Source organism: Herpailurus yagouaroundi, unplaced genomic scaffold (assembly GCF_014898765.1).
Source record: "Herpailurus yagouaroundi ecotype Mexico unplaced genomic scaffold, PumYag 203, whole genome shotgun sequence".
Taxonomy (NCBI): domain Eukaryota; kingdom Metazoa; phylum Chordata; class Mammalia; order Carnivora; family Felidae; genus Herpailurus; species Herpailurus yagouaroundi.
This window is the reverse complement of record NW_024412434.1, coordinates 12,794,145-12,817,034: the sequence shown is the minus strand read 5'-3', so window position 1 is coordinate 12,817,034 and position 22,890 is coordinate 12,794,145. Positions and strand designations below refer to the sequence as shown.

Below are 22,890 nucleotides of genomic sequence, written 5' to 3'. Positions count from 1 at the left end.
GGCAGCGGAGAAGTAGGGGCATGTCTGCCCGGCCTTAATTAGGCTCACGTGACTAGTACAGAAGTGAACTTTAAACAAATCAATATACTTGTCTTTAATCCTTTTTGGATCTCTGATAATCAAATGGAACACAACCAAGATATAGTAATCGAAAAGGCTGAGGATAATTCTTACTTGCATTCTGCACACGTTTTCTTAAAATCAAAATTTAAAAATACCCTTTCCAACAAAACAACACCAAAAGGAATTTCTACTATACGGTAAACAAATGCAGGGAGCAGTAACTCGGCTTTACTGATTAGTGTTCTAGGTACACTTTGCACTTTTCTGGTTATCTTTTCTAGTGTTGTCGGAAGGTAGTATATTTCGGTGATCAAGGAGAGGGGCTAGAGTCTGTCTAGGGTCCGACAGACCTGACCATGCTACCCGGTCTCACCACTGACTTGCTGATTTTGAGCCTCAGTTTCTTTATTTGTAAAATTAGGTAATAATAAAGCCAACTCATAAGGGACTGTTTAAACAACCTCGCTGTTATTGATAATAAGAAATATTAATACGCTGTTTCTTCTTTTGCAGACGATGTTAAAAAATTGTTAAGGGAACTAGATGTCATGAATTCCGTCATCGCTCAGCTTGCTCCAGAAGGTAGCTTTGCATCCCGCATCTGTTTCAAAAACGGGACTGGTTTGTTTTTCGCATTTCATTAAACTACTCCTCGGAAATAGCCTATGTAATATCAACTGTGAATTGTCCTTAAGGTCTTTCAAGCCAAGAGGGGCTCTCACCAAAGTTAGGATTCGTGAAGCTTTGGTTTTCAAAACGTGTTTTAAAGTAGTGGTTGCGGAAGCCTTCCGCACACTTGTGTTGTTTATCTTTGATGTGCAGAGGAAGTGGTGATTCATGAGTTCGCCAGTCTTTGCCTGGCGAACATGTCTGCGGAGTATACCAGCAAAGTGCAAATATTGGAGCACGGCGGGTTAGAGCCACTCGTCAGACTGCTGGCCAGCCCAGACCCTGACGTGAAGAAGAACTCTGTTGAGTGCATTTACAACTTGACCCAGGTGAGGGTGATTTCTAAGAGCGGGTTTTGACCAAAGCTATTTAGTATATGTGCTGCCGAAGCGAGCACATGACCAAAGCTATTTATAGAGTTGATTTGCCCAATAAAAAAGGCTAAAAGGTGTTAAAAACTCCTCAGTTTTGATTCACCGTTTTGTTTTGTTTTGTTTTGTTTTTCTGGTACTATTTAGGAGTTCTCGTTTGGGGAAAAAAAAAGAATGGAGGTTGAGTGTAGATACTTTTCAACTTTCGCATTTTATAAGCAATTGTGTCCCGTGAAAGGGCATTTTCTTTTTTTTTATTCAGTTTTTCATTTTAATTCCAGTACAGTTAACGTACAGTTTCATACTAGTTTCAGGTATACAATATAGTGACCGAACAATGATATACGTATTCCGGGCTCATCACCAAAAGTGAACTCTTTAATCCCCATCCCCTAGTTCACCCACCCCCCACCCACCTCCCCTTTGGTAACCATCAGTTTGTTCTCTATAGTTAAGGATCTGTTTCTTGGTTTTTCTCTCTCTCTCTCTCTCTGTCTCTCTCTGTCTCTCTTTTTTGCCTTTGTTCATTTGTTTTGTTTCTTACATTCTTAAATCATACGGTATCTGTCTTTCTCGGACTGACTTATTTTGCTTAGCGGAATGCTCTAACTCCATCCGTGTTGTTGCATTATGGCAAGACTTCATTCTTCTTTTGACTGAATAATATCTCATTATTTATATCTCCATCAACAGGTGAATGGACTGCTTCAATAAGTTGGTTATTAGACATAATGCTGCAATAAACATAGGAATGCATGTATCCCTTTATAAATTGGGGTTTTAGAATATTTGGAGTAAATATCCAGGAGGGCAATTAATGCATCAGAGAGTAGTTCTGTTTTTCCAACTTCTTGAGGAACCTCCAGACTCCCTTCCACAGTGGCTGCACCAGTTTGCATTCCCACCAACAGGGCGCGCGGGTTCTTTTTTCTCCACATCTTTGCTGACACCTGTTGTTTCTTGTATTGTTGATTTTAGCCATTCCAGCAGGTGTGAGGTGATAGCTCATTGTCGTTTTGATTTGCACTTCTTTGATGGTGAGTGACGTTGAGCATCTTTTCATGTGTCTGTCGGCCATCTGGATGTCTTCTTTGGAGAAGTGTCTGTTCATACTTCTACCCATGTTTAATTGGATTATTTGTTTTTTGGGTGTTGAATTGTATGAGTTCTTTATATACTGTATTTTGGATACTAACCCTTTACTGGATATGCCATTTGCAAACACCTTCTCCTGCTCGGAAGGTTACCTTTCAGTTTTGTTGATTGTTTCCTTTGCTTGTATAAACTTTTTATTTTGATGTGGTCTCAATAGTTTATTTTTGCTTTTGTTTCCCTTGCCTCAGGAGCCATATCTGGAAAGGTGTCGCTACGGCCAGTGTCAGAGAAATAATTGCCTGTGCTCTATTCAGAGATTTTTATGGTTTCCTGTCTCACATTTAGGTCCTTAATCCATTTTGAGTTTATTTTTGTGTATGGTGTAAGAACGTGGCCCAGTTTCATTCTTTTGCATGTTACTGTCCAGTTTTCCCAACACCATTTATTGAAAAGACTCTCTCTCCCCTTGGATGTTTTTGCATCCTTTGCCAAAGATGAATTGACCATATAATTGTGGGTTTATTTCTGGGTTTTCTATGCTGTTCCATTGATCTGGGTGTCTACTTTTGTGTCAGTTACCATCCTATTCGATTACTACAGCTTTGTATATACGTTGAAGCCTGGAGTGGTGGTTCCTCCCATCTTGTTTTTCTTTTACAAGATTGCTTTGGCTATTTGGGGTCTTATGTGGTTCCATACAAATTTTAGGATTGCCTGTTCTAGAATGTTGTTGGCATTTTGATAAGGATTGCATTAAATGTCGAGATTGCTTTGGGTAGTATGGGCATTTTAACAGTATTTGTTCTTCTAATACATGCACATGGAATGTCTTTCCATTCCTTTGTGTTGCCTTCAATTTCCTTCAATGTTTCATCGTTTTCAGAGTACAGGTCTATGAAAGGGCATTTTAGAAGTGTATGTAAATTTTCAAAGAATAGAATGGCTTGCAAATTAAGGCAGGATGAAAGTAGATAAATGTATTTCTTCTTGAAACGTGGAATCTAATACATTGAACGAGGTTTCACCCACGCAGACTTATTGACCTAACCTTGGTGATCTAAGCACATTGGATGCAATGCATACCGTCTTCAGTGTACCAAGATTTTTGGATTAGACTTATTTATTGGTGACGACCCAATGAGTTGAGTATGCTGAACAGAGCTCATTGTCCATAATTTCGAGGTGCTTTGTCACTGAACTGTTTTTCCTTTGTTATGGAAAGAAACAGCCTGCCTTGGCCTCTTCTACCTGTGCTGTCCTGTGTCCCCACCCCTCCCGCAGCCCCTCAAGGCACTGCCCCCCCACAGCAGGTCAGCTTCCTGACACTTTGATCAGCCTTCTCTGTTTCTTTTGCTGCTCAGGTTCCTGAACAATTCGCACACACATTTGATTAGCTTTGCTTAGATCAACTGAAGATACCAAAATGCCATTTGAAAGAGCTAGCAGTAGAATATAAAAGGAAGAGATAGTGAAGTGAAGGTAAAGGAGGGTTCACCGAGAGGTGGAGTATCTAGACAAATTATATAGAAAGAGAGACAAATGGGCTATGCCCGAAGGCGGCAAGAGCATTCCCGGCCTCAGAAGTCATTGCCCCAGGCTGGGCACTCACTGGCCTCTACCCTGGCTCCTCCCTGCTCCACTGTCCCCCTTCTCTTATCCCACAGGCCTAAATAACGCGGTCAGTGGGTTAGTACCTTTCATCCCAAGACTCCTCATAGCTCTTACTTCCCTATAATTTTTTAATCAAAGAGAAATGAAAAGACTTGCCTTCACTATTCTTCACAACAGAAGTACTGGTGAATAACAGCATGTTAATTTCCTCCCACCGCCCGTAACAAACTACCCCAGACACCCAGACGCGGAGCGGGTTAAAACAACAGGAATTTCTCTCAGTGCTGGAGGCTGGAGGTCCGACCTCGAGGTGTCAGCAGGGCCCTGCCCCCACGGCCGCTCTGGGAAGCATCCTCCCGGCCTCTTCCTAGCTTCTGGTGGCGGCCGTCAATCCCTGGCGGTCATTGGTATACAGCTGCCATCTTTGCAATCTCTCCCTCTGTTGTGCCTCCTCTTATGTATTTAAAAAAATTTTTTTTAATGTTTATTTCTTTTTGAGAGAGAGTGAGACAGGGAGTGAGCAGGGGAGGGGCAGAGAGAGAGGGAGACACAGAATCCGAAGCAGGCTGCAGGCTCTGAGTCCCAACGCGGGGCTCGAACTCACAAACTGAGATCATGACCTGAGCCAACATCGGACACTCAACCAGCTGAGCCACCAGGGCACCCCATGCTTCCTCTTCTTTTAAAGACCCCAGTCCTCTAAGGACACCATTAAGTACCTACCCTGCTCCACTATGACATTATCTTAACTAATAACATCTCTACTGACCCTGTTTCTACATAAGGTCATGTTTTGAGATACCGAGGGTTAGGAATTCAACATACATTTTGGGGGGGGCACAATTCAACCCGCAGCAAACAACTTTCTACAGTTTTTATGCCTGTAGGAAGCATGCACTGAAGGATGGATAGAGAAAAGCTAAGCTGTTAATGGGACCTTTTCCACCTTAATACTATTTGACATTTATGATATTTTGATTTTAAGTGTCACGATTAGTAGTCAGAGTTTGGGGGCTTTTCATGACTTTTTGCTTGGTTTTCTCCACTGCTCACCCCAACTAGCCCTCTCCCCACCACTCACATACACAGAATTGCAGACACACAGGGGAGAGCGACTCACCGAGACTCTAACGACCCCTTGATATTATAAACGTCTTGTATAAAGGTCGTGTGTCTGAACTCAACCTGGTATAAATTTGCGTGCACTGGGCCTGCCAGCAGCACTGTGTGCATGTAAGCGTTTCATAAATAATCCATTTGGATGAAGATAATAAGGAATTGATGGCATCATTTCATTTTATCAAATACTATTTGAAACAGGGTGTAGAGTGTGAAAAGAATTTGATTATGCGCAGATTTAGTGTAGTGCTGTTAGTAACGAAAGGACTTTGCTGGATAATAAAGAAACAATAGGTACTGCAAAAACCATAGATCACATCTACTTCCCGTTATTGACAATGTCTGCATAGTTAAAATGAATATTTAGGTGTTGTCGATGGAGGGTTTTTCTTACTTACTGTGTGAGTGACTTTGGAAGGGAATCTGGAATAAAAGATGGGAAATTTAAAACTTACAATGTCCTTTGTTAGACCATAGAGGTTCTCCATTCTTGTGACTGACTGTATTTTGCTTTAAATTTTACTTATTTGATCATTTGTATCTCATGGCAGGATTTTCAGTGTCGAGCTGCACTTCAAGAACTAAATGCAATCCCCCCTATATTGGATCTCTTGAAGTCAGAATATCCAGTTATTCAGTTGTTGGCTCTCAAAACCTTAGGTATTATTACAAATGATAAGGAGGCACGAACAACGCTGAGAGACAATCAAGGAGTGGACCACCTTATTAAAATCCTAGAAACTAAGGTATTTGAAACTTTCATTCAACTTTCTATGAGGAAATGTGTCTCTCCTACATGTTGCTATAAAATCCGAATGTAGAATGCTTTTTAAAATAAAATTTTATTATATTTAAGCATAGTGTTCAGTAAAATGGATTAATTAATTTGTTTATCGCTACATTGTTTATCACATGATTAAATCAGATTAATGATAGAGGCCATTATAAAAGACTTTTTTTGGGGCGCCTGGGTGGCTCAGTCGGTTAAGCGGCCGACTTCGGCTCAGGTCATGATCTCACAGTCCGTGAGTTCGAGCCCCGCGTTGGGCTCTGTGCGGACCGCTCAGAGCCTGGAGCCTGTTTCAGATTCTGTGTCTCCCTCTCTCTCTGCCCCTCCCCTGTTCATGCTCTGTCTCTCTCTGTCTCAAAAATAAATAAACGTTAAAAAGAAAATTAAAAAAAAAAAAAGAAGCAGCCAAACTGTTAAAAAAAAAAAAAAGACTTTTTTTGAGGGACACCTGGGTGGCTCATTGGTTAAGCGTCTGACTCTTGGCTTCAGCTCAGGTCAGGATCTCACGGTTTGTGAGTTCAAGACCCGCATCGGGCTCCATGCTGACGGTGCAAAGCCTGCTGGGGATTCTGTCTCCTTCTCTCTCTGCCCCTCCCTTACTTGCTCTCTAAATAAATTAAAATTTAAAAAATAAAATAATTTTATTCTTCTGGTTTAGAAATTTAAGATTTTTAAATTCTTGTTTAGGATCTTCTTCATGATTTCCTGAAATACCTAGAATTAGTTTTAGGCTTTATCAGCCATAGTTTTCTCTAGGATAAAGCAGGAAGGGTTATTTAATCCCCATTGGGGAGAATCATCTGCTTTACTTAGTCTACTGATTTATATAGTATGTTCATCTAGAGAAATACCTTCATGGAAACATCTAGAATAATGTTTAACCAAATATCTGGATACCGTGGCCTAGCCAAGTTAAAACATGAAAATTAATCATCACGAGTCAATTTGGCATCCCTACATATCTCCTTAAATCCTACTTAACCTCAAAATCAAGGCAATAGCAAGGTCCTTGCATGCCTAGCATGATGTAACTATCCTGTGTACAACTAGAATATACTAACCCTTTCCCCAGAAGAGGATGCAATGTCCTTGGGGGATATTTAGTCTTCTCCTTGATATCCTGTAACTTAAATACTATGAAGTAAAATTAAGAATAACTACTAACTTGTAAAGTCAATACATCTTATGTTGCCTGAGGGGATAAGAGAGGGAAAAAATACCCACACTATTTCACAGACACACCCACACACACACACACACACACACACACACACACACTCATAACAAAATAAGGAAGAAATACTCATGGCGGTTATAACCCTCGTGTCTACAAGTGGCCCCATGGTGGTAGTTGGTATGGATAACTATCTTCCTCCAATACCCATTCCACATTTCCTTTTCTTTCAGCAAGGACTTCAACCGGATGTGGTTCTTCACCCAGTGGGGTGATCCATATCTTCATACCTGAGGGTCTGGGCCACTCAGGAGGCCTGCTTGGATTAGGTTATTGCAGTTTTCTTTCAACCTTACTCACAGAGCATGGTAATACTAAGAGATACCCGAAGGACTTCCTGTATTCCAGATATACTCTTCTTCCTGTATTCCGGATACACTCTGGTGTGGAGTAGCAGTCCAGTTTCCCCTTGGTAGTTGGGATCCGCCACCCTAGCAGCACAGTAACTTCCTTCATTGCCTGCTTATGTGGAGGCATGGGGAGGCCAAAGTGGCTGGGGGAAGTTTTAACTTCTAGTCCAGTGGAATCATTGTCGTGCCTCTTGGTAGAAGCATTCTCTCCTTTGGAACTAAGACCTCTAGGCCAACAGAGCATGAGTTCTGGGAGAGAGCAAGCAAAGATATCGCTAATGGGCCACTAGGGGGTAACAATGCTACCACACCTGTTTCCACCCCCTGATTCCTGGACCCACCATCACCGGCTATGGGAGATCCAGCACCGTATATTGGCCACTGATTCAGAACATATATAAAGTAGAGAACCTTGCCCCGGCCCTGCCAGGTATTGCCACCCACTTCACTGGCACCGTAACTGTCTTCAAAAGGCCACTCTGTTGAGCCAGCTGCTTCGGGATGGTGGGATATGGGCATGGACCCACTGTCACCCTTGGTTTGCTGTGAAGAGAGCTCCTTGACCAGAAGCATTGCTGTGTTGGAGCCCATGATAGTGGAGGCAAGAAGTCACAGACTTACAACACCTCCCTCTACCAGCTGGAGATTTTAGGTAATATGCTTTCCATCAGCTCCTGTCTGCTTTTCCAAAGAATATTTTCTTCGGATTTTAAAATCGTTGGCGGTACGAGGTTGTATGAGCAACTTCACTTGGCCACTATTGCTTCAAGCGTCTTCATCTGTGAAAAAATGATCCTGTATCTGTGAAACATTTTGGAGCAGGGGAACAAGAAGAGATGGGGCAAACTGTGAGGGAGAGTGATGGTATGATAATGAAACAGAACTGTTTCCTTGGGCATCTGTCACAACAACGTTAACAAGGTTATGTTCTGACTGACCTTCGTCTTGTAGTAAAATTTGGGAAGTGTCAATTTCTTTCACTACAATTTTCTGAAGTTGTATTTGCTTTCATTATTAGGAATTGAATGACCTTCATATAGAAGCTCTTTCCGTGATAGCCAATTGCCTTGAAGATATGGATACTTTGGTGCTGATTCAGCAGACCGGGGGTCTTAAGAAGCTCCTGTCCTTTGCAGAAAATTCTACAATTCCTGATATTCAGAAGAATGCAGCAAAAGCAATTACTAAAGCAGCTTATGATCGTATGTCTCATTTTATATAAACTAAGCACACATGCTTCCTCTTGTATTCTTGATTTTGATTAGTACTAACAAGCACTAGAGTATTTGTCTGCTTTTAATTAATTTTTAAAGTTTATTTCTTGTGAGAGAGAGGGAGAACGTGTGCGTGCGTGCACGTGTAGGGGAGAGGCAGAGAGACAGGGAGAGAAAGAATCCCAAGGAGGCTCCGTGCTGTCAGCACAGAGCCCGACGCGGGGCTTGATCTCATGAACTATGAGATCATGACCTGAGCCGAAATCAAGAGTGCGACGCCTAACCAACTGAGCCAACCGGGCACCCCAGTATTTGTCGGCTTTTAAATGAGCGTTGGAGAATAGTGCTTACTATTTAAGGTCAAGATTCATCTCAATGCCAATTAGTAAAAGTAGAAATTTGCTTTGTCAGGGACATAATTAACTCGATATGATTTAATTATGAATCTTTTTTTTAAAGCAATTCATTCCTAAGTTAAGCCTTTATTTCCCCTTGATTCTGCAATTTTACAGAATCCATGCCTTGCTTGTGATCCTGAAAAACGTTGTTTCAATATACCCACATTCGGAATGGTATCTGTACAGTAATTTCAACTTCGGCTGGAGACAGGCAGTGATATAGCCATGTGATATGGCTGGGAAAAATAATATGCTCACACTGTATACATAATACAATTTTCATTTCAGTGGCAAGCTATGTTGGCATAAATCTGTAAAATATGAGAGATTAATTACACCACAAGCACTGAAGATGAAATTATAGTTTTAATTTATGTATATTTGGAGTATTTTATTTAATAAAAGATGTGATTTTATTTTCCTCCTTCCACATCACTCCTCTTCTAAATGATGACAGTTTTGACTAGTTTAAATGATTTGTTTCTAAACACAGACACCCACATCTGCACACATATATGCCTATGTGTATATTATGGGACCCACTTCCTTTTCAATCCATACTGAGTTCTTCAAGGCAGAGTTTTACAGCAGTAAGCCAAATGTCACCGTCCAGTACGGAGTTGATACAGAGGGGACTTGTGCGTTGCGTTATGAATGCCAAATCCAGACAGGTTGTAAAATCAAGGTTTTTAATATTGGCAAAAGTGGCTTGGCTCGGTGTTCTATCAAATGGAACTTCGACCTTATTGCGCCTGGTCAGTTCTGTTTTCCAGTTATCCCAGGTCTTCTTGGCTGTCTGAGACCGAAAGAGAGGACGATGGCAAGAGACAGACGATATCAAAGCCAAAATTTTTGCGACTTCTCTTTTGTGTGGTTGGACCATTTAAAGCCGGTCACAGCCCCTCTTGGGATAGTGAGTTTCATGAATTTATGACCCATCGTGTGACGTAGCAGTGGGAAGAGCCCTGGGTGGGGAGTCCCTGGTGGTCTAGTTTTACCACTGGTCCCGCTACCTGCAGTGCGATGACCTAAGTTGTAACTATGAATGAACCACAGCCTCTCTGGACCTATTTACTAATTCATTTACTAATTATTTATTGAGCCCCCCACTTTGGGTCAATAAACCCAGAAGGGGCAAGGAAGCAGATGATCACACTGTGCTTGATGGTGGAAGGACAGGATCACCTGGGAGGGCCACCTAAAGTCAGGTTGGATCAGATAGGTTTTCCCGACATGAGTAATTTACCAGCCAGGACATAAAGTAAATAATAGAAATTGTCTGGGCAAAGAAGGTCCTGGTGGGATGGGGAAGGATCACCAGTGCTCTAAAGGAGAAGGAACAGGGTATAAAGGCCAGAGGAGGGACAGAGCATGGTAAATTCTAGAACTGAAAGTTTTCAGAACGGCTAGTGAAGAGAATGCAGCAGAAAATTGAAAGTGATGGCTGTGGAAGTAATGAGGAGCCAGATGCTAATGCGCGATATAAGCCAAGGAAGGACTTTGGACCTTATTTTGATGGCAACAAAGAGCCATTGAAGTGGCTTAGAAAGGTGGGGGACCATTGCAGATGCTCACTTTTAAAAGAAAGAGCTCTCTTGCTGCAAAGCGGGGGAGAGATTCGAAGTGTGCTGGACTGGACCCAGAAAGACCAGGAAGAGGACTGCTGTGGTCATCTAGGTGGAAGGTGAAAGTTTCCTGAAACAGACATTTGCAAGGAGAACCCCCATGACAGTGCTTGGCACATCAGGAGGGTTGGTCCATAAGTGTTCGATGAGTGAACACGTGGGTTGGAGGAGGAAGAAGGTGATGTCAAGGACAAGACCAGGTTTCTGGCTAGGACAGCTGGGAGTAGAATGGTGCCATTCACAGAAATGGGGAACTCAAGAAGAGAAGCTGGTTTTGATTAAAGGAAAGGAAATGAGTTCTACTCTTAAAAAAAAAAAAAATGGTAGCAAGATATACATAATGTTAAATTTAGTGTCTTAACCATTTTTAAGCTCAGCGGTATTAAGTGCATTCACGCTGTTGGGCCGCCGTCTCCACCATGCATCTCCAGAGCTCTTTTCGTCTTGCAAAACAGACAGCTTGTACCTATGAAACAAGAACTCCCCACTTCTCCCTCCCTGTAGTCCCCGCCAACCACCACCCTTTCTGTTTCTATGATTTTGACTATTCTAAGTACTGATACAAGTGGAACTGTAAAATATGTGTCCTTTGGTGACTGGCTTATTTCACTCTGCGTGACCCATCTCAGGTTCCTCCATGTTCCAGCATGCATCAGAACTTCCTTCCCCTTCGGGGCGCCTGGGTGGCTCTGTCGGTTGTGCATCGGACTTCGGCTCAGGTCATGATCTCGTGGTTTGTGAGTTCGAGCCCCGCGTCGGGCTCTGTGCTGACAGCTGGGAGCCTGGAACCCGCTTCGGATTCTGTGTCTCCCCCTCTCTCTGCCCCTCCCCTGCTTGTGCTCTGTCTCTCAAAAATGAATAAATGTAGGGGCGCCTGGGTGGCGCAGTCGGTTAAGCGTCCGACTTCAGCCAGGTCACGATCTCGCGGTCCGGGAGTTCGAGCCCCGCGTCGGGCTCTGGGCTGATGGCTCAGAGCCTGGAGCCTGTTTCAGATTCTGTGTCTCCCTCTCTCTCTGCCCCTCCCCCGTTCATGCTCTGTCTCTCTCTGTTCCAAAAATAAATAAACGTTGAAAAAAAAATTTAAAAAAAAAAAATGAATAAATGTAAAAAAAAATGTTTTTAAAAAAAGAAGTTCCTTCCGTTTTAAGGCTACATAGTATTCTGTATGTATACATCACATTTTGTTGACCTGTTCATCTGTTAATGGACACTTGGGTTTCTTCTACTGCTTGGCTATTGTGAATGATGCTGCTATGAACATACATATACAAATAGCTTTTCAAGTCCCTGCTTTCCGTTATTTTGGGTATATACTCATGACTGGAATTGCTGGATCATATGGTAATTCTGTGTTAAATATGTTGAGGAACTGCATACTGTTTTCCACAGCAGCTGCACCCATGTTACACGCCCGCCAACAGGGCACAAGCGTTCCAATTCTCCACATTCTCACCCACACTTGCTGTTTTATTTATTTATTTAGTTAGTTAGTTAGTAGCCATACTCATGTGTGTGAAGTGGTGTCTCACTGTGTTTTAATTTGTATTTCTCTAATGATCAGTGACATTGAGCTTTTTTTTCCATGTGCTTATTTTCTTTGGAGAAAGGTCTATTTAAATCCTTTGCCCCCCCCCCCTTTTTTTTTTTAACCAGGTTGTTATTGAGTTGTAGGAGTTCTTTCTATACTCGGGATATTAACTCCTTATCAGATGTATGGTTTGCAAACATGTTCTCCCATTCCGTGGGTTGCCTTTTCATACTATTGATCGTGTCCTTTGACGCACTGTTTTTAATTCTAGGGGAGTCCAATTTCTCTCGTTTTTCTTTCGTTTCCTATGCTGTTGGTGTTATATCCAAAAAATCATTAACAAATCCAATGTCATGAAAAATTTCCCCTATGTTTTCTTGTAAGAATTTTATAGTTTTATCTCTTATATTTAGGTCTTTGATCCATTTTTGAGTTGTTTTTGTGTATGGTGTGGTAGGGTCCAACTTCATTCTCTTGCGTGTGGAAATCCAGTTTTCCTAGCACCATTTGGTGAAATCCATTCTTTATTTGTAATACAAAGAAACTCAACCAGATAGTCTTTAAATCCCATCTGGCACTTAATGTTTTATGAATCTACTTCCTTATGTTAGTTCTAAAATGACTACATCCCAGTTCCAAATTGTGTCTCCTCACTATTTTAGAATCAAATGACTAAATCTGTATTGATTTCATCTATGCCATTTGTGATTTTTTTTTTTCATGTTTCCTTTAACCATTATTTTTCCAGACTGAAGAATCTTCAGTTAGCCTTTCCCCATACACCATGTCCTTATGCTATCATGTAATCATTCTCTTACTTTTTCTGGATTTTCTCTTACTCATGATATCCTCTTTGAAGTGGAGTGATGTATATTACAAACAGCATTTTAAAAACATGCACCATCCTTTTATGTAATATAAAGATTTGGTTATCGTAGGATTATTTTCAATTTCAGTTTTATGAAGCAAGGATTTTAATCAGCATTTTGACCATATCAGCAAACTGGACCAACCCTTGAGTGAAAGACCTACAGTGAGCCCCAGATCCCATTTCTCCAGCAGGACCCAGAGTTCAAAGTCTCCCATTTTAAATTCTAACATTTTTTTAATTTGTAGTTTAAAAAATGCAAGTTTTGCTTTGAAAATAATATTGCATTGTCACTGAGGCCTAGTATATGATCTATGGATACGAGTCTTCTATGAGATCTTGAAAAAGTATGCTCTTTGCCCACTACTTAGCAAATATTTATTGTATGCCTGCTATATGCAAGGCACTGTTCTAGAAGATAAAGGTAAACAATGAATAAAATAAGGGAATAGATACTTGTTGACTAGACAAAAAGGGGTACTACCAGCTCTTTAAACTCCAGATGAGTTAAATAAAGAGACACATGAAGGGACTACTTTCAGAAGTACAGTCAGGGTTAAGGGAACAAACAAGGGATAGCGAGGTCCCCACAGATTAGCAATGTTGTGAAACCATCACTCGCTAGATCCAGAGGCAAGGGGATGAACCATTGTTAGGTTTATTTCTACAACTATAGTATTTGTTTCACCTTCTTCCTGACCGTGTTTGCTGTTTTCGGGTTTTCATTTTTCTATGTTGTCTTCTTTGCTTTCCTCCTTTTTTTGTTATATAGATGAAAGGAAATTTTAAATGATTTTTTTAAAGATAGAGTGGCTATAGTTATTGAAGACATTTAACTTTTTTGCTTCCATAACTCTTCCCTTTCCTGATGTTTGTAAATTTCATAGTGGGGTTATAGATTCTCCTCTCTAAAAATCTATGTAGTTTGGGGGCACCTGGGTGGCTCAGTGAGTTGAGCATCTGATTCTTGATTTCAGCTCAGGTCACGATCGGGTTGTGGGATCGAGTTCCGCACCAGGCTGAGTGTGGAGCCTGCTTGAGATTCTCTCTCTCTTTCTCTCTCTCTCTCTCTTTCTCTCTCTCTCCTTCTGCCTCTCTCTCCCATGCATTCTTTCTATAAAAAGTGAATACATAAATACATTTTTAAAAATCTATATAATTCTCTTTTTTATGGATCATTTTGCCATTATACACTCAAATTTTTCCACACTTATCATTATTTACGTATTGAATCCACTTCAATGTACATTGTAAATTTCTCATGATAAAACATACCCATTCTTAAGATTTTATTTAGGAAAAAAGCACATAGGACAGTTTGGCTGGGTCTGGAACTGTTATATCACAGCATTTTCTCCAATTTTCTACGAACCTTGTTTTTGTAGCATCTGAGTCTAAGGGCAGTCTGATTTCCATTCTTCTTTATAGAAAATATTTTCTTTTTGTATTTGTGCTGAATCCCTTATCCTATAAGTTAAAAAAAACTTTGTCAAAATGTGCCTGACACATACCCACCCTCTCTCTCTGCCTGAAACAGAAAAGTCTTGTCATCTACTGAATCGTGGTTTGGGATTTGTTTTTTGTTTTCTAACTCAGGAAACTTTTTTCCCATTATACTTTTGGTTATTACTTTTGTTTTATTTACTGTTTTTTTTTTCCCCCAGGAATATTTATTATTTTAGCCCGTCTCTGTTCTCTTTCTTCCATACCTATTACACATTCCTGATTGTGGTTTTTAATGTTTTGATGGGTTTTTTTTTTTTCATCAACTAGGCCTAGTTACAATAATCAGACAAGACCTGCAGGATGCCCTTGCTTATTTACCCCGTCAACTGAGACGGCAATGGAGTCCTTTCGCCCAGTTTTGGATGATGATGAGGCTTTCCCACTAATGTGGCATTACAACACTGGGGTGCTATTTTCTCCTGGTCCTAGTGGTTATATAGGAGGAAACTGATACAAATTTAGAACATTCTGAGGAGCCCATAATTGTTCATTGACCAGGAGTAGTTTACAGAAATTTGTTTCTTCCCGACTTGTCCCTGACCCACAGCCCCATCTTTCCCCCCTTTTCTTCTCAATCAACTTCTTTGAAAGACTAGTTAATTTTAAATAACTTCACCTCTTCATCTCATCTCCATCCCTCGACCGACTGCATGAGACTTCAGCTTCTCCCATTCTGCCAAAACAGTCCTTGTAGGATTTGACATCGACTTCCCAACTCCTAAATCCTACAGCCGCATCGTTTACCTGATGATCTCTTCTATTTGTTGTTTATTTACTTCCTTACGCTGTTTACTTGGCCAGATCGACAATAAGCACCTCTTCTTCCCTGCCTCCCTTCTATACTGTGCCTTCTTTTCAAGCCCTACCTGTGTTTCTTGTCCACCCCTTTTTATACCAAATGTTGCCTGCCTTGACTTCTCTCTGCCAGACCCAGGCAGATCTAGGATGCTTTATTTTATATTAACTAGTGACAATGAAAAACTAAAAACTTACTAAGGAATAACAAAGTTCTCTCCTAATATTTCTGTATTGGAAGTAAATAATCATGAAGTCTCAAAATAATTTTCCACGGTTAGAAAACCCCAGAAGAGAGCACAGGCAGTAATTTCTCTGACATCAGCTGTAGCCACATTTTTCTAGATGTCTCCGAGGCAAGGGAAACAAACGCAAAAATAAGCTATTGGGACTACATCAAAATGAAAAGCTTCTGCACAGCATAGGGAACAATCACCAAGACTAAAAGACAACCTACTGAATGAGAGAAGATATTTGCACAGTTAGAGAACTCCATTTATAAGTAGGTTTTCACAAATATTGCTCCTTATCCTGTTATTAAGAATAATGTAACCATCAGTATTCACGTAAAACTTTCTTTCTTACTTTTTCATCATCAAAAATGTTTTGTAAGTTAGGGAATGCATTGTCATTGCACGTCAAAAACACACAGACACATAATACATATTCTTAAAAAAAACTTTTTTTTAATGTTTATTTATTTTTGAGAGCGAGAGAGCAAGGGAGGGGCAGAGAGAGGGAGACACAGAATCCGAAGCAGGCCCCAGGCTCTGAACTCTGAGCTTCAGCACAGAGACCAATGGGGGGCTCGAACTCACAACCGTGTGATCATAACCTGAGCCAAAGTCGGACGGACGCTTAACCCGTTGAGCCACCCGGCGCCCCTTAATACACATTCTTTAAGTTTTGTTTGTTGAGTACTTTTTAACATGCATCCCCACAGTCGAAAGCCCAGATCAGTCAGTTTTTGACCTGGGACCGGGAGGAGGAAGGTGTTAATTACCACGTTGCCAGGAGGTTTATGAACTGACATTAACATCTCAGCAGGAGCAAAGGTGGCGCCATAGCAACTTCCCGAGAGCGGGTGAAGAAAAGCATCATTACGTGCAGATTTATTTCCAGTTACAAAGCCTCACGCTTTTTATTTTAGTGATACTGCACAAATGTTATCTTTAAAGGACATTACTCTATTAGTAGCATAATTACCTTGCCATCTTTATTATCTGTATAATTAAAACATAAATACTTTACTTCTCGGTGCAGCAATTCAGTGAAGGTACTTGGTTAATATGTTAATTCATCTTTTAAATCTATTATGGCCACACTGCAGTCAGCACTTTTGAGGTTTGGTGAACGCAGCTGGATTTTGAGAACACTCCCAGCAGGGCTGAGAAACTAATTGCCCGTGGTATTTAGATTATTTTTAAAAAAAATATTTCCAAGAATTGTGTATATACTGGTTTTTGAATGCGACAACCACATACTCCAAAGTTAGTCTTGACAAATTAATTCTTCTGGCTGATTTTCCTGGTAGAACTTATGCTCAGAGTGTTCTGTTTAGTAAAGTTAATTTAGAGCTATCAGGGAAATCTTAATTATAAATCTAAGCATTTTAGGTCAAAGACTCTAGAAGAGTTTCAGATCTTTTTTATTCAGGGAATACTAATCAGGACTACATATATTTTAAAACCTTTCAGAAGCCACATACTTGAGATTTAAGTATTAATCGCACCATTTACAAGAGTAAAACAGTCATGACCTGCCTGAATCCTCAGTTTAAGTGAAAGGAGCAAGGGATTAAAACGATAGGATTACAGGACATGGTTCATAATTGGTTTAAGACAAATGAACAGAAGTGTTAGTGATGTAGCCAGTGCCAGTTGTGACCAGGTTGCTGTGTTTGGAATGAACAAAGGCCAAAAGTGATTGCCAAGGTGGTGACATGTGAGTGTGGTTCCGCTTCCGCGAAAAAGGGGGCAATTTGAAAAAACTCACGGTTAAAAGAAGACAGAGATCCTCTATTAACTTTAAAGTGGACAAGCAGTTATGATAAGTTCTGAGAATATTCCTAGAAACACAAGTTAGTTGTAATATATGTAAACGATGAATTAGTTCCTCGTGCAGAAGTCACATACGATCGAAATGAGTAGGGCGGTTTTTGCAGAGATTTTTTTATTCTAACAGAATAGTCTCCTCTTATGTATATCAACATCCTAAGAGCATATCTTACACGTCCTTCTATTTTAACCACGTAAATTGACTTCAAAGGGTAATTAATGGAAAGTCAAACCTACGATGAGGCTTTTTGGAGGACTGTAAACAAATTAGCAAAGAATTATTTGTAAGCTGGTTCTTTTCAAACTAGTCTCTGATTCCTCTTACGGCATTAAAATTGAGTTTGGTTTAATATATATTTTTTCTAGTACATGCCTTTAATAAAGAGTAACTTACGGGATGCCTGGATGGCTCAGTTGGTTGATCATGTGACTCTTGATTTTGGCTCAGGTCATGATCTCATGGTTTGTGAGATCAAGCCCCACATGGGGCTCTGACCTGACAGCATGGAGATTCTGTCTTAAGATTCCGTCTCTCTCTCTCTCTCTCTCTCTCTCCCCCTCTGCCCTGCTCTCTCTCTAAAAATAAAAACGGTCTCTCTCTCTCTAAAAATAAAAACATTAAAATAATAAAAATTAAAATTAAAAAATAGCTGGAGAACACAAAACAAAAAAATGAAGTTTTAACGTTCTAATTTAGTTTAATGCAGTGCTTGCTTAGTATAGTAATGAGGTTGTCATTTATTTAAAAAAATGAAAGGAAATCAAGAGAAAAACAGTAAGGAACAAAAAGAACATTGAAAATACTTTGATTTTTAATTAAGTGTTTCATAATGGGGTGAATATCATGGTATGTTCTTAGAGTCACAATTTTATTTGTTTTCAAATAAAAAAAACATGCTAATGTATGTTTAGGTTATATCAATGGTAATTTAGCAATTAAATATTTATTGTAATTTTTGCTGCAACAGCATTTATTGTAACTTGAGATAAAAATGATTATGATTTTTTGATATAAGATTATAAACCCCGAAGACTTGGGCTCATTCTCTTTTACTCTTTTTGACTTTCTCTACTTCTCTCCTTTTCTCTTGAGTCTCCAGCATACCAGTTTGTATGTCTAGGCATTCTTCAAATGTTGAGTTTTGTATTTAAAATAAACATCAGGGGCGCCTGAGTGGCGCAGTCGGTTAAGCGTCCGACTTCAGCCAGGTCACGATCTCGCGGTCCGTGAGTTCGAGCCCCGCGTCGGGCTCTGGGCTGACGGCTCAGAGCCTGGAGCCTGTTTCCGATTCTGTGTCTCCCTCTCTCTCTGCCCCTCCCCCGTTCATGCTCTGTCTCTCTCTGTCCCAAAAATAAATAAATGTTGAAAAAAATTTTTTTAAATAAACATCAAATAAACAGGGTTTTGTCCTTTCTAAAAAAAAAAAAAAAAGTCTTTATTCATTTACTTTGAGAGAAAGAGAGAGACAGAGCTGGGGAGGGGCAGAGAGAGGGAGAGAGAGAATCCCAAGCAGGGTCCACCCTGCCAGCACGGAGCCCCGTGCGAGCGCGAACTCATAAACTGGGAGATCGTGACCAGAGCCCGAATCTAGTATTAGGCGCTTCACCGACTGAGTCACCCAGGCGCCCCAAACAGGGTTTTGTCCTTAGTGAGAAGACAGCATTGTGTGAACACGGCACCGTGCCAGGCAGCATGACTGGCGTTAAATAAATTTTCGCTAAATCTGAAACTTGCCTCTTTCTTATCGTAGAATTTTCTTTGCCCTAGTACTGATATCATACAAGGGAACAGGAACTTAAGTTTTAATATTCATAAGTCACTTTGCATAGTCACTGTGTTCTAGAGGTCGAGTGGGGGAATATTTTATTTAGTGTAGAGCTTTGTGACTGAGGCTAAGAAACAGTTGGAACCTCCTGTCACATTTTAGATGAGGAAGTAGTTACCCTTGCATGGTTTTTTGCGGCAAAATCCTGATTAATTTTTTTCCTTTTGGTTTATGAAAGCTGAAAATAGAAAACTTTTTCACGAACAAGGGGTTGAAAAATGCCTCGTAGCCCTTTTGGGCTCTGAAAACGACGGAACTAAAATTGCCGCTTCCCAAGCGATCTCGGCAATGTGTGAGAATACGGGCAGCAAGGAATTTTTCAATAACCAGGGTAAGCAAAGCAGAAAAAACCATTTCGAACATTTTTAGGTCCCCAGTTGTAGTTTAGCTGGGTATTCACAAACCCACATCTTCCCCCTCTTTTTCTGTAGGGATTCCACAGTTAATCCTGCTGCTGAAGAGTGACAGTGAAGAAGTGAGGGAGGCCACCTCCCTGGCCCTGGCCAATCTAACCACATGCCATCCCGCTAATGCAAAGTAAGGAGAAACTCAACGCTGACTTGTTTAGGGGTGTCTAACAGTCCAAGATGTTCTCATTTTAATATTTTGGCTTTCCGGGCAATTTACATATGCTTTCAGATGTTCTCTCTTGGGTTACTCCTCAGGAATCCTTATGAAAGTCAGAGTCATCAGATGGCCCTGATTTTCAAAGATGCTACAAAATCTTGACTCTTCTGGGCCGATTGGGAAAATGGGTGAGCCATCTGGTTCAGCTCACAGTCTAACTTTTGTGGACGATTCCAGAAGAAACAAAACGGGAAATATTAAAGGCAACTTTGTAGAAACATTTGATGAATCTAGAGAAAATTTAAAAGATCCGTTTTATTTATTTATTTCTTAGAGTTTATTTATTTATTTTTGAGAGAGAGAGAAAGAGGGGGAGACACAGAATCCAAATCCCAAGCAGGCTCCAGGCTGAGCCGTCGGCACAGAGCCCAACATGGGGCTAGAACTCAAGAGCTGTGAGATCATGACCTGAGCTGCAGTTGGACGCTTACCCGACTGAGCCACCCAGGCGCCCCTACAAGACCCATTTTAAAAGGAAATAAATATTAGGTACATCTAGAAACATTTTAAAAAGTCAGTAGAGGGGCACCTGGGTGGCTCAGTCGGTTAAACGTCCGACTTCAGCTCAGGTCACGATCTTGTGGTCCGTGAGTTCGAGCCCCGCATCGGGCTCTGGGCTGATGGCTCAGAGTCTGGAGCCTGCTTCCCATTCTGTGTCTCCCTCTCTCTCTGTCCCTCCCCCATTCATATTCTGTCTCTCTCTGTCTCAAAAATAAATAAACGTTAAAAAAAAATTAAAAAAAAAAGTCAATGGAAAACAATATATTTATGGGTAAACACTATGTGGAAAGATTGGAAAGGAGTGCCCTCTATATTCTAAGCACTGTGGTATGGGATCTATATTCAGCACAAACTTCAATTACCAAGATAATCTGTCAGCAGATGAGGAAACCGAGGCTCTGCAAGGTTACCTAATTTTCCTGGGTACGCACATTTATTAAAATGGCTGAGCTGGAAATTAAATCTGGAATCTGTGTTCTTTCCTCCACAGAAGATTGCCTTATAAAAGAGCGAGAACTTCTTGAAAGAAACGTTCATAAATAAAATAATTATTTACCCTGTATCTCATTTGGTATGTTTATTATTAAGGATTCTCTAGAGAAACAGAACCAATAGGACATAATATACAGATATGAGAAGGTTTATTATAGGAACTGGCTTATGTGATTATGGAGGCCAAGAAGTTTCATCATCTGCCATCTGTAAACTGGGGAACCAGGAAAGATGATCTCTTGGTATAATTCAGTGTGAATCTGAAAGCCTGAGAGCCGGGGAAGCCAGTGTCCCAGGCTGGAAAAGATGAATGCTCCAGCTTAGGCAGAGAGCAATTCACCCTGCCACCTTTTCGTTCCATTCGGACCCTCAACGGATTAGATGATGCCCACCCCCATTGGTGAGGGCCACCTTTACTCAGTCTCCTGACTCAAATGTTAACCTCTTCCAGAAACACCTTCACACATGCACTCAGAAATAATATTTTACCAGCTATCTGGGTATTGTTTCGCCCCGTCAAGTTGACACATAAAATCCACCATCACAATACGTAAGTTATTAACTTTTGTGTATTATTGCTTTATGGCATTGTGGCTGAGATTATTTTTTTCTAACTTGAAATCGATCTACCTCTACCTCCATCATATACTTAATCTATTTCTTACCCTTCCTACCCTTTCTTTCCCTTTCTCTACTCCCACACAGTATTTTATGAGATCTTAATGGAATGACTAAAAATCTAACAATGCCCGATTAAAATACAGCCAAAATAGGATAAGCATCAGAACAAAACTGTGTTCCTTTAATAGCTCCAATCTTTGACATAGCAATCTCCTAAATTCAGGGTCATCATTATCTATGTGAAAGTACACAAATTTCTAGAATATTGAGTCATAATAAGCAGCAATTTGAAAATAGCATTGTTCCAGGATAGCGGTGCCAGTGAAAAGTCTTACCAGTGACATTAAAACACTTCTATCTTGGGTGCATTTAGATTGATATATTATCTAAAATACTTTAATAGGCCTCCAGAGTGTATAGATGTCTTAATTTGATGTGAGTTTGCCTGGCTTATATAATTTCACAGTTTTATACAAAATCATAGAAAATTAGGATGTTAAGTAGCTTCTGAAAGAGGCTGCTTCAGACTTTCTCTTGCAATTCAGTCATCTGTTACACAGAACTTTGTCATCCGACTCTATGGTTCCATGTTGTCAACATAGAAAGGTCAACTAAGACTAAATGATGCCACGCATCTCTTTATTTTTGTGATTTATTTTCATTTTTATAAAATTTTAATGGCAGGTGTTTCTTTAACCTATTATATACTGTCCGTTCTGATCATTTTTTTCAATATGTGTTTGGAATGGGACATGGGGTGTGAATGAAAATGGTTGTCTCTTGAGATATCTCTTATGGCTATGGATATCTGTCTCTCTTGAGACCTATATACTTTTTACTTTGGACTTTTTGAGCTAAGAGATACTGAAAATGAATGTTTTGGGGGAGGAAATGGAGTCAGATTTGACATATTTGTGCCAAATGCTGAAGACTGGAGTTGGCAAAGATTCTACAGTCAACCAAAAGGAACGAAAACAAATAAACCACATGGCCCATACTTCTAGCAAGCCTCCTAGAGCATTAATTAGAACCAAAACAGAAGAGACAGTAACCACGATTGATTATTTTTAATCAAAAGTGTATTCTACTCAGATTGTCTTTAAAAACATATTAGCTTAAACTCTGCGTTGGTGAATATTTCTGGCATCACGTTTTAGAAGCAGGGCCTTGGATCACTTTTCCTAGCTGCTGGGAGCGGGGGGGGGGGGGGGCGCCCCGGGGGGGGGGGGGGGCCGGGGGGGGGGGGGGCGCCCGAGTTGTCCCTGCTGCCGCGGGGGTGCGACTGGGGCCTAGAAAGAATGTTGCTTTTCTGCCACACCTAAGTAGTAAGAAAAGGCAAAAACCCAGAGCTAATGTCTTCCAGGTGCACTGGGTAGCTGTTCGGATACCTGATAATTGCCAGCCTAATTAAAAAGAAAAATTTGCAATTAAGCATTGTGAATACTAATTGTGTTTGTTAGAAGACAACCTCTTCTCTGACATTCATATCTCAATGTGCCTAAAGTGGATTTCTAATTATTTTTTTTAAAT

The 22,890-nt window shown here is 40.5% G+C and overlaps 1 protein-coding gene across 17 annotated transcripts in view; it reads left to right on the top strand.

Moving 5' to 3' along the window:
• The window catches only part of ARMC3 (armadillo repeat containing 3), a 101,323-nt gene that overhangs the window by 35,840 nt on the left and 42,593 nt on the right, over window positions 1-22,890 (top strand). For all 17 annotated transcript variants that reach the window (XM_040451226.1, XM_040451229.1, XM_040451227.1 and 14 more), the window contains 6 exons: window positions 577-645; window positions 886-1,061; window positions 5,480-5,674; window positions 8,321-8,504; window positions 19,298-19,450; window positions 19,551-19,656. In XM_040451226.1, coding sequence (XP_040307160.1) covers window positions 577-645; window positions 886-1,061; window positions 5,480-5,674; window positions 8,321-8,504; window positions 19,298-19,450; window positions 19,551-19,656 — 883 coding nt within the window. The remainder of the gene's footprint in view (window positions 1-576; window positions 646-885; window positions 1,062-5,479; window positions 5,675-8,320; window positions 8,505-19,297; window positions 19,451-19,550; window positions 19,657-22,890) is intronic.